Genomic DNA, 11,600 nt, shown 5'->3' on the forward strand with positions numbered 1-11,600 from the left:
CCCTCTGGGCGTCGCCGGCCACGGGGAGCTGGTGTCACGGGACGGAGCGGGGCGGGGCTCTCATTTGTTCTTGGCCAGCAGGCGGTACAGGGTGAAGCCCACCAGCGCTGTCACCGCTGCCCCCAGCGCCACCCGCAGCCAGAAGGACGCGACTCCCAGCTCCACGGCGTTCAGGTGGCTGCAAGCAAACACAGGAGAGGCTGGTGAGGGTGAGTGCGGCTGTCCCGGTGCTCCCACCCCACACAGGGAGGCTGGGAGTGCCAGGGGATGAGCCCAGCACAGGGGGGAAGAGCCCAGTGAGAATCTGAGAGATTGCCCATCCCTGCAAGCAGAGCTCTCATCACCATCAAGCCAGGGGAGGGCTGTGGGACGGATGTGGCTGTGCCTTCCCCTGCCCTGGAAACAGCTCTCCAACACCTCAATAATTATACAGGTACCTGCCTTTCTAGGTCAGGCTGCCTTTGCAACTCCCCGTGCACGGAGAGCCGGGATGCCACCACGGGGACACTGGTGACAGGGACCAAAGGGCAGCGAGGGACAGGGCCTGGTGCTGCCCCAGTGTACACATCCCCTCCCCTAACACGTGCTGTCCTGCACTAACAGCTCCTCTCCTCTCTCTCCCTCCATCCATAATTCATTCCCCACTACATCGGGGGAGCACAGCCAATCCCCAGCCCTCCATTACGCTGTTATTTATTTATACCACATACCCTAAGATATATTAAGAATATTTAAATTTTAATACTGCAGAGGGGAGGGAAGAAAAAAAAAAGCGTCAGCTCTAAAAATAAAGTTGTTTATTGAAAAGAAGCTGGAGGGAAAACTACTCACTAGTAATCCCATCCTGCCTTCCAACGCTCCCACACGCTCTCCCCGCCGGGGCTCGGCCCCTGGAGCTGTGCTGGCCCTTCCCAGCCCTGGAGCAGAGTGATTCCCCTCACAGGGAGCCTCCTCTCTCCCCAGAGCCTCCCTCACCTCCTGTGACCAGCCTGGTGCTGTCCTGCCCCGCTCCCAGCCCCTCTGGGGTGCATTCCTCTCAGAGAGGCTGTGTGACAGAGGTCTTGCTTCACTGACCTCTTTTTCAGCCTGATCCATCTCATCGGGAGAAAATAGCTGCCACCCCCCCCGTGGGCCTTGGCAAACTAAGCTGGCTACTCCTCTTCAGCATTTTTTATCTTAGGCTTCAAAAATAAACACTCCTGTGGCAGGATCTATCTACTAAATCTGCCAGAGACATACACACAGGCAGAAGAAAACCTCCCCCCTCTGCAATTAGAGGAAGAAGTGGCTTTTCTGTTCCAATTATTTGTATAAGCAGATCACAGAATCACAGAACCCTGGAATGGTTTGATTGGAAAAGAACATTAAAGCTCATCTCATTCTACCCCTGCCATGGACAGGGACACCTCCCACTGTCCCAGGTGCTCCAAGCCCTGTCCAACCTGGCCTTGGGCACTGCCAGGGATCCAGGGGCAGCCACAGCTGCTCTGGGCACCCTGTGCCAGGGCCTGCCCACCCTCACAGGGAACAACTCCTTCCCAATATCCCCTCTAATCCTGTCCTCCTTCAGCTTAGGGCCATCCCCCCTTGTCCTGTCACTGCATGGCCTAGATGACACCAAAAGCTGCAGAGAAACCAAAAAGCAAGAGCAATGTGGCAGAGGCAGGGCTGGGACACAGCCCCCTCCCCAGCAGAGCCCCCCATGGGAAGGATACTGACGGGAAGGTGGCAGCAGTGGCCAGTTTGGTGTAGACAGCGGTGCTGGGTGGTCCCTGGCTGTGGCAGGAGAAGGGGAAGGGTGGAGGGAGGCAGTGCTTGTAGCAGAACTCGGTTGGGAAGAGCCCTGGCTGCTGGCTGGCTTCTGGCAGGTCTGTTTTGGAGGCCACGAAGACACAGGGGATCTGGCTGTCCACGTAGTGCTGCTGCAGAGACAGAAACCCCAGCGAGGGGTTAAGGACCAACCCCGGGAGAGGCAGGGCTGCCACGAAGGCTGATGTGCCCCTGGTGAAGTCTAACAGGACCCCTGTGAAGGCCCCCAGGGTCCCTGCCGTACCTTATAGATGCTGGCACAGTAGCTGAAGGATTTGGGGTCGCTCAGGCTGTAGATGAAGCAGGCGACGTCGCAGGCTGTGTCCGACGGCTTGGAGAAGGTGCTGTCAGCACTGACCTCGTACAGCTGCAGCACAGGGGACAGCAATGTGGCACTGCAGTGTCCCAGGGCTCAGCTGCTCCTCACACCAGCACAAGGACAGTGCCAGCACAGCCACAGCCCAGCCCAGCCCCATGTGCCGGGGTACAGGGACAGCCCAGCCCTGCTAAGAGCCAGGCACAATTCCCTGCCCTCCCACACTTACTATGAGGTACTTCTCCTGGCCATTGACCTGCACTGTGTTGATGGTGTAGAGGGATGGCTTTCCTGGCTTCTCCCTCTGGGCCTGTCACAAGGAAAACACCGTCTCAGGCAGTGGAGCCAGGAGCAGTGCTGGGTGAGGGATGGTTTCACAGTGCCCTGAGCCCCCCATGGCCTGACAGCTCCCTGAAGGGCAGCCAGGGCCTGTCAAGAGATGTGGGGCTGCTCCTAACAGGCAGGGAAAGCCAGCACTGCTGTGGTCAGAGCAGGGAAAGGCACAGCCCCTTGGGACAAGCAGAGGGAGCAGACCCACTGCTTTAGCCATGATAAGGACACCAAAGCCACCAGCACAGAGGGGATGTGGAGCATGGGCAGGGAGGGCAGCACACAGGGGGGCCTGGCCAGGGGCAGGGAGGTGCCACCGTGGGACAGATCACTCCAGGACCCCCAGCTGTGCCTCCTGCTCCATCCTGGGAGCGTGGCCAGGCAGGGAGCAGCCACTCACCGCCAGGCTCCTGCCGAGGAAGGCCTGCAGGAAGGCGGACTTGCCTGCGCCCCGCGCTCCCAGCACCTTGCACAGGAACACATTCCTCTGGGTCTGCCCCTTCTCCAGGTCAATCCTCTTCTCCCGGGTCACTGGCAGCAGAGAGGGTGGTGAGAGCCAGGAGGGACCCGAGCTGTGACAGAAGGGGAGGGCATGGCTGTACCTGTGAGGGCTTGGGTCTGGGAGTCCTGCTCCGAGAGGATGGGGTAGCCCAGGTAGCCCAGGCACTCCAGGCAGTGCCGTACGTCCAGGTAAGCCACAAGCCTGGAGAGACAGAGGGTCAGGAGGGTCAGCAAGGGCTCAGTGATGTGACCAAGGGCCAGGGAGAGGGACTGAGCTTACGTCCACTGGCAGAGGAATCCATGCAGGGAAAGCAGGCCTTTATCAGTGGTGCATACCGTGTTGTAGAGCTCGGGGCCCCAGGGCACGCAGGGGAACACGCTGAAGAAGTTCTGCAGCTCTGTGTGCGACAGGGCTCCGTCCTGGTCCTGCCAAAACACAGGGGAGTCACCAGGGGAGGCAGGGCCCAGCCCGTGCCCACAGGGGTCCCTGCCACACGAGCCACCTCCCTGCTGTGCACGGCCACAGGGATCTGCCAATGACAGGAATCGATCGACCGCAGCGAGGCCGGAGCTGGGCGAGCTCAGAGCCTGTGCCTCAGGGACTGCCAGCACTGCACAACAGCAAACACGCCGTGGGATGGCAGCTGCAACCAGGCAGGATTGTCCACGCCCACCCCACAACCCTGAGCTGCTGCTCCTGCCATTCCTGGAGCCAGCTGTGCCACAGCAGCCTGCATCAGGCCGGCCTGGCCTTCCACAGGCCAGCTCAGCACTCAGGCTGCTGTGCCTGAAGGGGACCTGCTGGCACCTGGGCACCCAGGGATGTGCATCCATGCAGTTCTGCCATTCCCCACGGCTACAGAGCTGATCTGGACACACAGGGATGTGTGTCCACTCTGTGCTGCCATTCCTGAGCCACTCCCTGTTGTCACAGAGCTGCCATCCCCCAGATGCACATCAACATCTGAATAGCCAGTCCGAGCAGGTGCATGCTGATCCAAAACATCCCTTTCTCCCACTCTCCAAGAGCCTGAGTTTGGCACAAAAGTGTTGCTTTCTCTCCCTCTCTCCAGCCTGGCAGCCTTCCACCAGGCTGGCAGATGCTGGTGTTTGGTCCATGGCTGCTGGCCAGCAGCTGTGCCCGCTTCCCTGCCTGCCTCCCTGCACAATTCCCTGCCTCCCTGCCTGCTGCAGCCAGGCACTACAAGGGCCATGTCAGCTTGATGCCAACTCAGACCCAGTCCCTCAAAGTCCAAAGTGCCCTTTGGGCAGGAGTAGTGACCAAACCCCACGTCCCTGACAGGCCATCACACTACCTACAGCTTGCTGTGGCCACTCCCTGCTCCCAAAGCCTCCAAAGAGGGAATGCTGTGGCAGAGGAAAGCCCTTCCCTGGTGCTCCATGGCACAGAGGGGGGCTAGGGGAGCAGCTGTGCCCAGTTGTGCAGGCCCAGCAGAGCATCCCCTGCCCTGCAGCCCCTGCCCTGCTGCCCACCTTGTCGTGCTTCTCAAAGAGCCTCTGCAGGAATTGGTATCCCAAGTGGTTGAGCTCTGTGGAGCAGCCGGGGGGCACACGGATCCTGTTGGGAAAACCATGGAATTATTTAAGTTGGAAAAGCCCTCTCTGACTGAGTCCAACTGTTCCAACACTGTCAAGGCTATCATTGACCCATGTCCCCAAGTGCCACATCCACATGGCTTTAAATCCCTTCAGTGATGGGGGGACTCCACCACTGCCCTGGGCAGCTGTGCCAGTGCCTGATAACCCTTTCAGCTGAGAAATTTTTCCTACTACCCAACCTAAATCTCCCTTTTATCCTTCATATCTTATTCTCCAGTTCAGACACCCAAATGAACCTCCTCAAGCCCTGAATGAAGGGCAGTGTGTGAGCACATCTCACCCAGGGGAAACAGCTCCCCACTCCCTCCTTGCTCAAGGTCAGCTGTTGCCTCCAGGCCTGGCTATTCCTTGACACAGCCCCTTTATTTTGGGGAGAATCCCCTGAGGATGCACAGTGGCCTTTCCCTGGCAATGCCAGGCAGCCCAGGACATGCTGTGCCCTTGCTTTGCCCCATGCCCAGGGTTTCAGCAGGGCACAGCAGTGCCCCGGGTGCCATCCACCAGCGTGTCCCTGTCACCTCCCTGCAGCCTGCTCTCTGGGAAGAGGAGGAGGCAGCTCCCAAGGCAAACCCTTCCATTCCTGCCAGCTCCCCATCTCCAGAGTGGCAGGGAGCAGAGAGGAGACAGCAGCCGCACAATGAGCCGCGAGGGCTGTGCTGACAGCTCACTGCTCCCGACAGAGCCGCTCTGCCTCGCTCAGCCAGGCACACAGCAGCCTCCAAGAACCCCTTGCTGATGTCAAGGCAAGTCTGGATTTCATTCCCCACCTTCCTGTCTGCCTAAATCAGCAGCCCCAGGCCTGCTGTGTTTGTCCCTGACCCCACGTCTCAGTTCCTGCCCCTAGCAAGGTGAGCACTGAAAACCTGACCTGACCTCAGGGCCCAGAGCAGCTCCTGGGCTGCAGGAAGGATGCAGCCAGGGTGCTGGGGATGCTGAGCCATGCACCAGGGGGATGTGGCCCCCTCCTGCCCAGCCCTGGACACTCACTGTGGGTACAGGTAGTCATCTGTCAGCTCCAGCTCGTCGTCGTAGCCGAAGCGGCGCAGGATGGTCCAGGTGGTCTCGTGCCGGCCCCTCTGGATGAAGAGGGTGTTGAGGAAGAGGAAGCCTGCAGGAGAGATCAGGGGGCTCAGCCACAGGGGAGTGAGCTCAGGCTCAGGGCTCCACTCCTCAGCCATGCTTTTCCCTGGGAAAACAGACTGCTGGGACAGAGAGCCACAGCAGGCTTGCTTTAACAGGAGGGACTAACTAGGCCTGGACTAACTAGGCCAGGAGGCTCAGGCCAAGGGCAGGGCCCTGGGATGTGCTCAGGGATGTGCATTCCCCCTGCCCTGGGGAGGAGCAGGGAGCCCTCGGGGTGTTACCGTTCAAGGTGAGGCCATTGTCCTGCACCCCGTCTGTCGTGTTCTTCCACACAACCATCTTCACATCCTCCAGGGCCTGGGGAGCCAGGGGGTTTCCAAAACAAGACTTCTGCCTCCCAAGAGAATGAAGACCATTGTCAGAAAAGCACTCACAGAGCACAATCCTGTCTCACAGCTTCCCTCTCCCCTGGCAAGGAATGAGGTTTCAGAGAGGGAAAATCCACCCAGCTCATGGATTTCTGTCTTAGGCCTTGACCAAACCCCTGTTCTTCAACATCCCAATAATTTAGGACTCTCAGCATCTCCAGAGCCTCCTGGTCTTCCCATGGCAGAGCAAACAGCCCAAGTTTAGGAAGATGGAACCCCACATGCTCAGAGATGCACCCTGCAGTGCTTCAGCTGTGCCACAGAAACACCAAACAGGAACGGGGATGGCTGTGCCAGGAGGGGCAGCTCCCCTGCTGGAGAGGGAATCCCAGGCACTGGGGAATTCCTCAGCTCTGCAGCCACCCTACCTGGAAGTAGTTGAGCTCATCATCACTGAGGATCTGGTTGTTGTCCTGGTCTGAGAGGTTGAAGATGCGGGTCAGTGCTCGAGCACAGGCGGGTTTGAGCTGCAAGGACCAACCACGGTGACAATGACAGGGCCAGCCACAGCCTGGCCCTTCCTCCTGCAGCCCCACACACAGAGGGCTCCCTTCCTGCACTTCTAGGCCAGTCCCACCTCCTTGGAGGTGGGGATCATGGAATCATTAAGGGTGGAAAACTGCCCCAAGATCTGAGTCCAGCTGTTCCCCAGCACTGCCAAAGCCACCACTAGCCCATGTCCCCAAGTGCCACATCCAGAGAGCTTTTAAATCCTTCCAGGAATGCTGACTCCACCACTCCACCTGTGCCAGTGCCTGACCACCCCTACCGTGAAGAAATTTTTCCTAATGCCCAATCTAAAGTCAGAGAGGACAATCCATGGAGAATATTTCTTCCAGACCCTTCCCTCCACAGCCAGCACACAGCCTGGAGCATGAGGGCTTCTGCCCCAACACACCCAAGTCCCTGCAGGTGTACTGAGCACAGGAGATGGGCACTGCTCCCTTGGCCTGTCTGTGCCAGCCCAAACCCTCCACCTGCATTCCAAAACCTCCAGCCCAGAGCAGTGTGAGGGAAGGAGACTCCCCCAGGAGCCCACCTGCTTCTCCTCTGGGTCGTAGAGCGGGGCAGTGGGGTGCAGCACAGCTTTCTGGGCGTAGTAGAAGAGCTCAGAGATGTTCTTGAGGTTCTTGGCAGAGCACTGGGGATTCAGAAGAAGAGAAAGCCCTGATGAAAAGGGCAGGAGGAGGATGATACAATCTCCCCCAGCCAGACTAGCTGTGCCTCGAAGCCCAGAGCAACATTTGTCCACCATGAGGAAAAATCCAAAGGGACAATCCCCTAGGTTTTGCTCTGGCTTTGCTGTGCCCATTCCACAGCCCCAGAATCAACAGGGCCTGTGTGGAACTCCAGCTAGAGAGCCACAGAGGGCAGACACAGAAAGCTGCTCCTTGGCAAGGGGTAAAGGACAGAAAGGCCAAAGGACAGGCTCTCAGCCCCTGGACTTGTGCAGAGCAACACCACCAGGGCAGCTCTCCAGGAGCACACAGGCTCCCTGACTCCCACCAAACCAGCATTCCAACCCCTCAGGGAGGCCCTGCACACCCCCCAGCTCCCTCACCTCCACACAGGTCTCAATCTCCGAGAACTGGTTCATGATGGGCAGGATGACCTCCATGGAGCTGCCCACCTGCAGGTCAGACTTGTTTCCCACTAAAATAATGGGGATTCTAGGAAAAGACACAGAGCACAAGTGAGGCCAGCCTTCTCTTGGTCCCAGCACTGTCCCAGCCACTGGTGCTCCCATGAGCAGGTCAGGGAGGCCCCAGCTCTCCTCTGCAAGGTCCAGAGCAGCTTTCCTGCCTCCCACAGCCGGGAGCATCCATCTGGAGAAACAGACTGCCTGATCCTGCTTATGCTTTCACCCAGCAACAATATGCTCAGGAGCCTTTAATCCAGCACAACAGCCTTCTGCCCAAGAGACTCACACACAAACTAAAGCTTCTGTGCTCCCAGACCCCCCTGGCAGCCTCCTCTCCCTGTCTGGCTGAGATGAGATCAAGGGGGGAGAAGGATCCCTCCTCAGTGACCCCCTGCCTCAATTGGATCTCTGGTGGAGGGAAGTGCCCGTGTGCTTCTGCTCTAAGTGGTCTGGCCACAAACCACAGTCCTGGAATGGTTTTGGTTGGGAAGGACCCTAAAGTTCACCTCATCCCACCCCCTGTCATAGGCAGGGACACCTCCATTAGACCACGGCTCCCATTCAACCTGGCCTGGATCAAACCACAAAGCTGGTTTGCTCTCAGTACCCTCAGGAGGTGAGGATGGTGGGCATCCCACAGCCCCCAGAATGCCCCAATTCTGCAGCCCCAGATCACAGCCCACACGGTACCTGGATCCCTTTTCAAGTCCCCCGTTCACCATGGGGATCCACTTTGTGCGAATCTGGAAGGTGAGCAGAGGGAAAGGGCTGTGAGCACAGCCTGGGGAGGGAGAGGAACATTCCCTGCAGCCATCTGCTCCCCAGCATTCCCTCACACCAGCAGGCAGAGCAGCCCCAGGCATGCTGGATGCCAGCACCAGGATGCAACAACCCTGTTGTCCTGCTGTGAGGGAGCAACCTTGGGTGGAGATCAGCTTCTGCTTGCAGGAATCTCTGACCCAAAATCCCACAGAGCCAGGGGCCATCAGTACATGTCCACACCACAGGGCAGCACGGAAACCCCAGCACTGGGAACACCCTCTGGCCCTGCTGCTGGAGCAGGGCCGTGGTGGGGACCCATTACCTTGTCAATGGTGGCCTCCTTGGTGACATCGTACACCATGCAGACCACGTTGGCCTGCAAGAGAAGCAGGAGAGGGTGGTGGAGGTGTCCCTGCCACAATTGTGGCAGCAGGGAATGCCAGGGAAGCAGGGAATGCCACAGAAGCAGGGAATGCCATGGAAGCAGGGGACACCAGGGCAGCAGGGAAGGCCATGGAAGCAGGGAATTCCATGGAAGCAGGGAATGCCAGGGAAGCAGGGAATTCCATGGAAGCAGGGAACGCCATGGAAGCAGGGAATGCCAGGGAAGCAGGGAAGGCCATGAAGCAGGGAATGCCAGGGCAGCAGGGAACGCCAGGGAAGCAGGGAATGCTGCCTGAGCTGCCAGGGAAGCGCTCGGCCGAGCGCACGTGAGCACGGACACGTACACAGCCCCCCGCGCCCTCAGCACAAGTCCTCGAGCTCCTGGGAGCAGCTCCTGTGCCTCCAGAGCTGCTGGGAGCAGTTCCTCTGCCTCAGGAGCCGCTGCTCCCACGCCTCCTGGCCCAGATCCCCCTCCCACAGCAGCCATGTCCCGGCTCTCCTCCCCTCCTGACCCCTGCAGACAGGGCCAGCACCGAGGCTTTATCGGAAGCAGACAGGAGGGATCACTGGTCCTTTCAGCAGAGAGTTTAATGCTAATCCGAGGACACACAAGGGTTTAGGCAGGATTTCCTGGAGCCATTTAAAGCTTCTGTGTACTCCTGCTGTCTGGGTGGAGGGAGCAGGACCCTCATGCCCACCTCCTCGACCGTTAGCCACCGGGGCTGGGAGATTAAACAGCTTTGCTCACGTGAGAGAGATGGTTTTATTACCCACAATTAAAAGGTCCTCATGTCTGCAGAGTCAAGGTTAATCCCAGGGCAAAGAGCAGCTGGGTCCAACCCAGCCAGACAACTTAATTATTCCTCCATGGCTGCTCTGAGGGCTCCCTCATCCCTCCCTGCCCAGTGCTCGCCAGGAGCTCCAGCTCCCAAATTAACTCCTCTGTGCCACCACTTCATCAGGCAGCCATGGGGATCTAATGCAGGGAGCAGGGGTCTTGCCCAAACCCAGCAACTGCTCCTCCCTCTTCTGAGTCCATGGGGGATATCCTGAGGCTGACAGCAGTGTCTGCTCCTGCCTCCTCCTCCCATGGGCAGTGAGCTGCCCCCGCCGCTCGCCTTCTGGAGGCTCCCTGGAGGCCTTGGACAAGCCACACACAACAGCTTACAAGACAGAGCAGGATTAAACCAGCCTCTAAACAAACCAGGAGCATTAATCCGTGGATAACCAACTGCCTGTGCCTCTCTGGGTGGCTAACAGGGAGGGGAGGGGAGCAGCCATGTGTCCCCAGGGGACCACAGCCTCCTGTCCCCATCCCGGCCAGCCCTGCTCACCTTGGCGATCTCCTCCTGCAGCTCCTCCTCCGTCTGCTCCGACTCTGGAAGGCAAATGAAGCCATCACCACCTGCCCAGGCAGGGCACCCCATCCCAATCCCCTCAGGCAGGCAGGGAAGGGCAGAAGCCAGGCAGGACAGGGCCCTACCTGAGTAGTCCACTATGTGTGTGGGGACCTTCTCAGGGGTGACATCGGCCGGGATGGTGATCTCCTCCGCCCGGGGGGGCACCTGCAAAGGCAGCACACCCCGTCCAGCCACGCAGCACAGGTGACAAGGGACTTCAGGGCCTTGAGCTGTGGATCACGGATCACTCTTGGCCCACCAGGCTGCAGCAGACCCCTGCACTCCAGCCCTGGCACAGGCAGTGCCCTCCAGGTGGAACTTCCACCTGCCTCCCTCACACCAAGCTCCTGATCCCGGTGGAGACAAGCCCTGGACACTCCCTGGGCTCCTCTGGGAGCAGCCCTGAGCTGATTGTGTGGGCTGGGCTGGGAACAGGGAAGGCGTGCAGGGCTGGTCCCCCCAAACCCCAGAGCTGATGCTGCCCAGCACAACACCATGGAGGGCACACATGGGCAGCGGGAGAAACCACCCGAAGCTTGGGGAAAATGTGTCTGGACAGACTGATCCCATTTCCCTACCCAAACTGTGCTGGGACAGCAAGCTGTCGAGGGGCACAGCTGGCTGGATGCTGCTGCTCACACTGGCCTGGCTCAGAGCACCAAACCCATCTCCAGAGGGTGCAGCGGGCAGAGAATGGGGCTGGCCCCTTCCAAGGGCTCTGTGGTGGTGCCAGCCCTGCTGTGCTGGTGACAGAGACCCCCAGCAGCAGCAAGGGGAGCCCTGGGAGGCACCAACACCTTCCCCAGGGCAGAGAGAGCTGCAAGTCAGGACCAGCCCCCAGGTCGGAATCAGAGCACAAAGTGAGGAAAACACCACCTCAGCTGGAGCTCCGTGTGGTTCCCACTGAGCTCACTTGAACCAGCCCCGTGGCTGTCACAGCCTCGAGAGCTGCGAGCACCTCCCAGACAGCCCCATCTCCAGCGGGGACACTGGGGACAGAGCTGTCCCACCCAGCCCCATCTCCAGCGGGGACACTGGGGACAGAGCTGTCCCACCCAGCCCCATCTCCAGCAGGGACACTGGGGACAGAGCTGTCCTACCCAGCCCCATCTCCAGCGGGGACACTGGGGACAGAGCTGTCCCACCCAGCGAGGGGCCCCGGGCTGGGGCCGTACGCGTCCCCTCCCCACTCACCTCTTCAGGAAACTCCTCTCCCACCAGAGCCATGATCAGGGACGTCTTCCCCACCTGGGCTAGGAAATAAAGGGAGGACGTTGACATTGGCACCGGCACGGCAGAGCTTGAGGAGGAGAGGAGCAGGTGGG

The 11,600-nt window shown here is 59.5% G+C and overlaps 1 protein-coding gene across 2 annotated transcripts in view; it reads right to left on the reverse strand.

The window, feature by feature from the left end:
- Positions 1-6: 6 nt before the first annotated feature.
- LOC102040624 (mitochondrial Rho GTPase 2) overlaps positions 7-11,600 on the reverse strand; it is a 48,752-nt gene continuing 37,158 nt past the window's right edge. The window contains exons 41-58 of one of the 2 annotated variants that reach the window (XM_031060449.1): positions 11,470-11,528; positions 10,359-10,440; positions 10,210-10,253; positions 8,814-8,867; positions 8,420-8,472; positions 7,649-7,757; positions 7,127-7,228; positions 6,456-6,554; positions 5,941-6,049; positions 5,564-5,684; positions 4,451-4,535; positions 3,237-3,382; positions 3,058-3,158; positions 2,856-2,986; positions 2,355-2,435; positions 2,054-2,176; positions 1,720-1,922; positions 7-178 (exon numbers count right to left, since the gene is read on the reverse strand). In XM_031060449.1, coding sequence (XP_030916309.1) covers positions 61-178; positions 1,720-1,922; positions 2,054-2,176; positions 2,355-2,435; positions 2,856-2,986; positions 3,058-3,158; positions 3,237-3,382; positions 4,451-4,535; positions 5,564-5,684; positions 5,941-6,049; positions 6,456-6,554; positions 7,127-7,228; positions 7,649-7,757; positions 8,420-8,472; positions 8,814-8,867; positions 10,210-10,253; positions 10,359-10,440; positions 11,470-11,528 — 1,820 coding nt within the window. In that variant the 3' untranslated portion in view covers positions 7-60. The remainder of the gene's footprint in view (positions 179-1,719; positions 1,923-2,053; positions 2,177-2,354; positions 2,436-2,855; positions 2,987-3,057; positions 3,159-3,236; positions 3,383-4,450; positions 4,536-5,563; positions 5,685-5,940; positions 6,050-6,455; positions 6,555-7,126; positions 7,229-7,648; positions 7,758-8,419; positions 8,473-8,813; positions 8,868-10,209; positions 10,254-10,358; positions 10,441-11,469; positions 11,529-11,600) is intronic. The other variant, XM_031060448.1, reaches the window with a different exon arrangement.

This window comes from Geospiza fortis, unplaced genomic scaffold (assembly GCF_000277835.1).
Source record: "Geospiza fortis unplaced genomic scaffold, GeoFor_1.0 scaffold114, whole genome shotgun sequence".
NCBI classification, from domain to species: Eukaryota; Metazoa; Chordata; class Aves; order Passeriformes; family Thraupidae; genus Geospiza; species Geospiza fortis.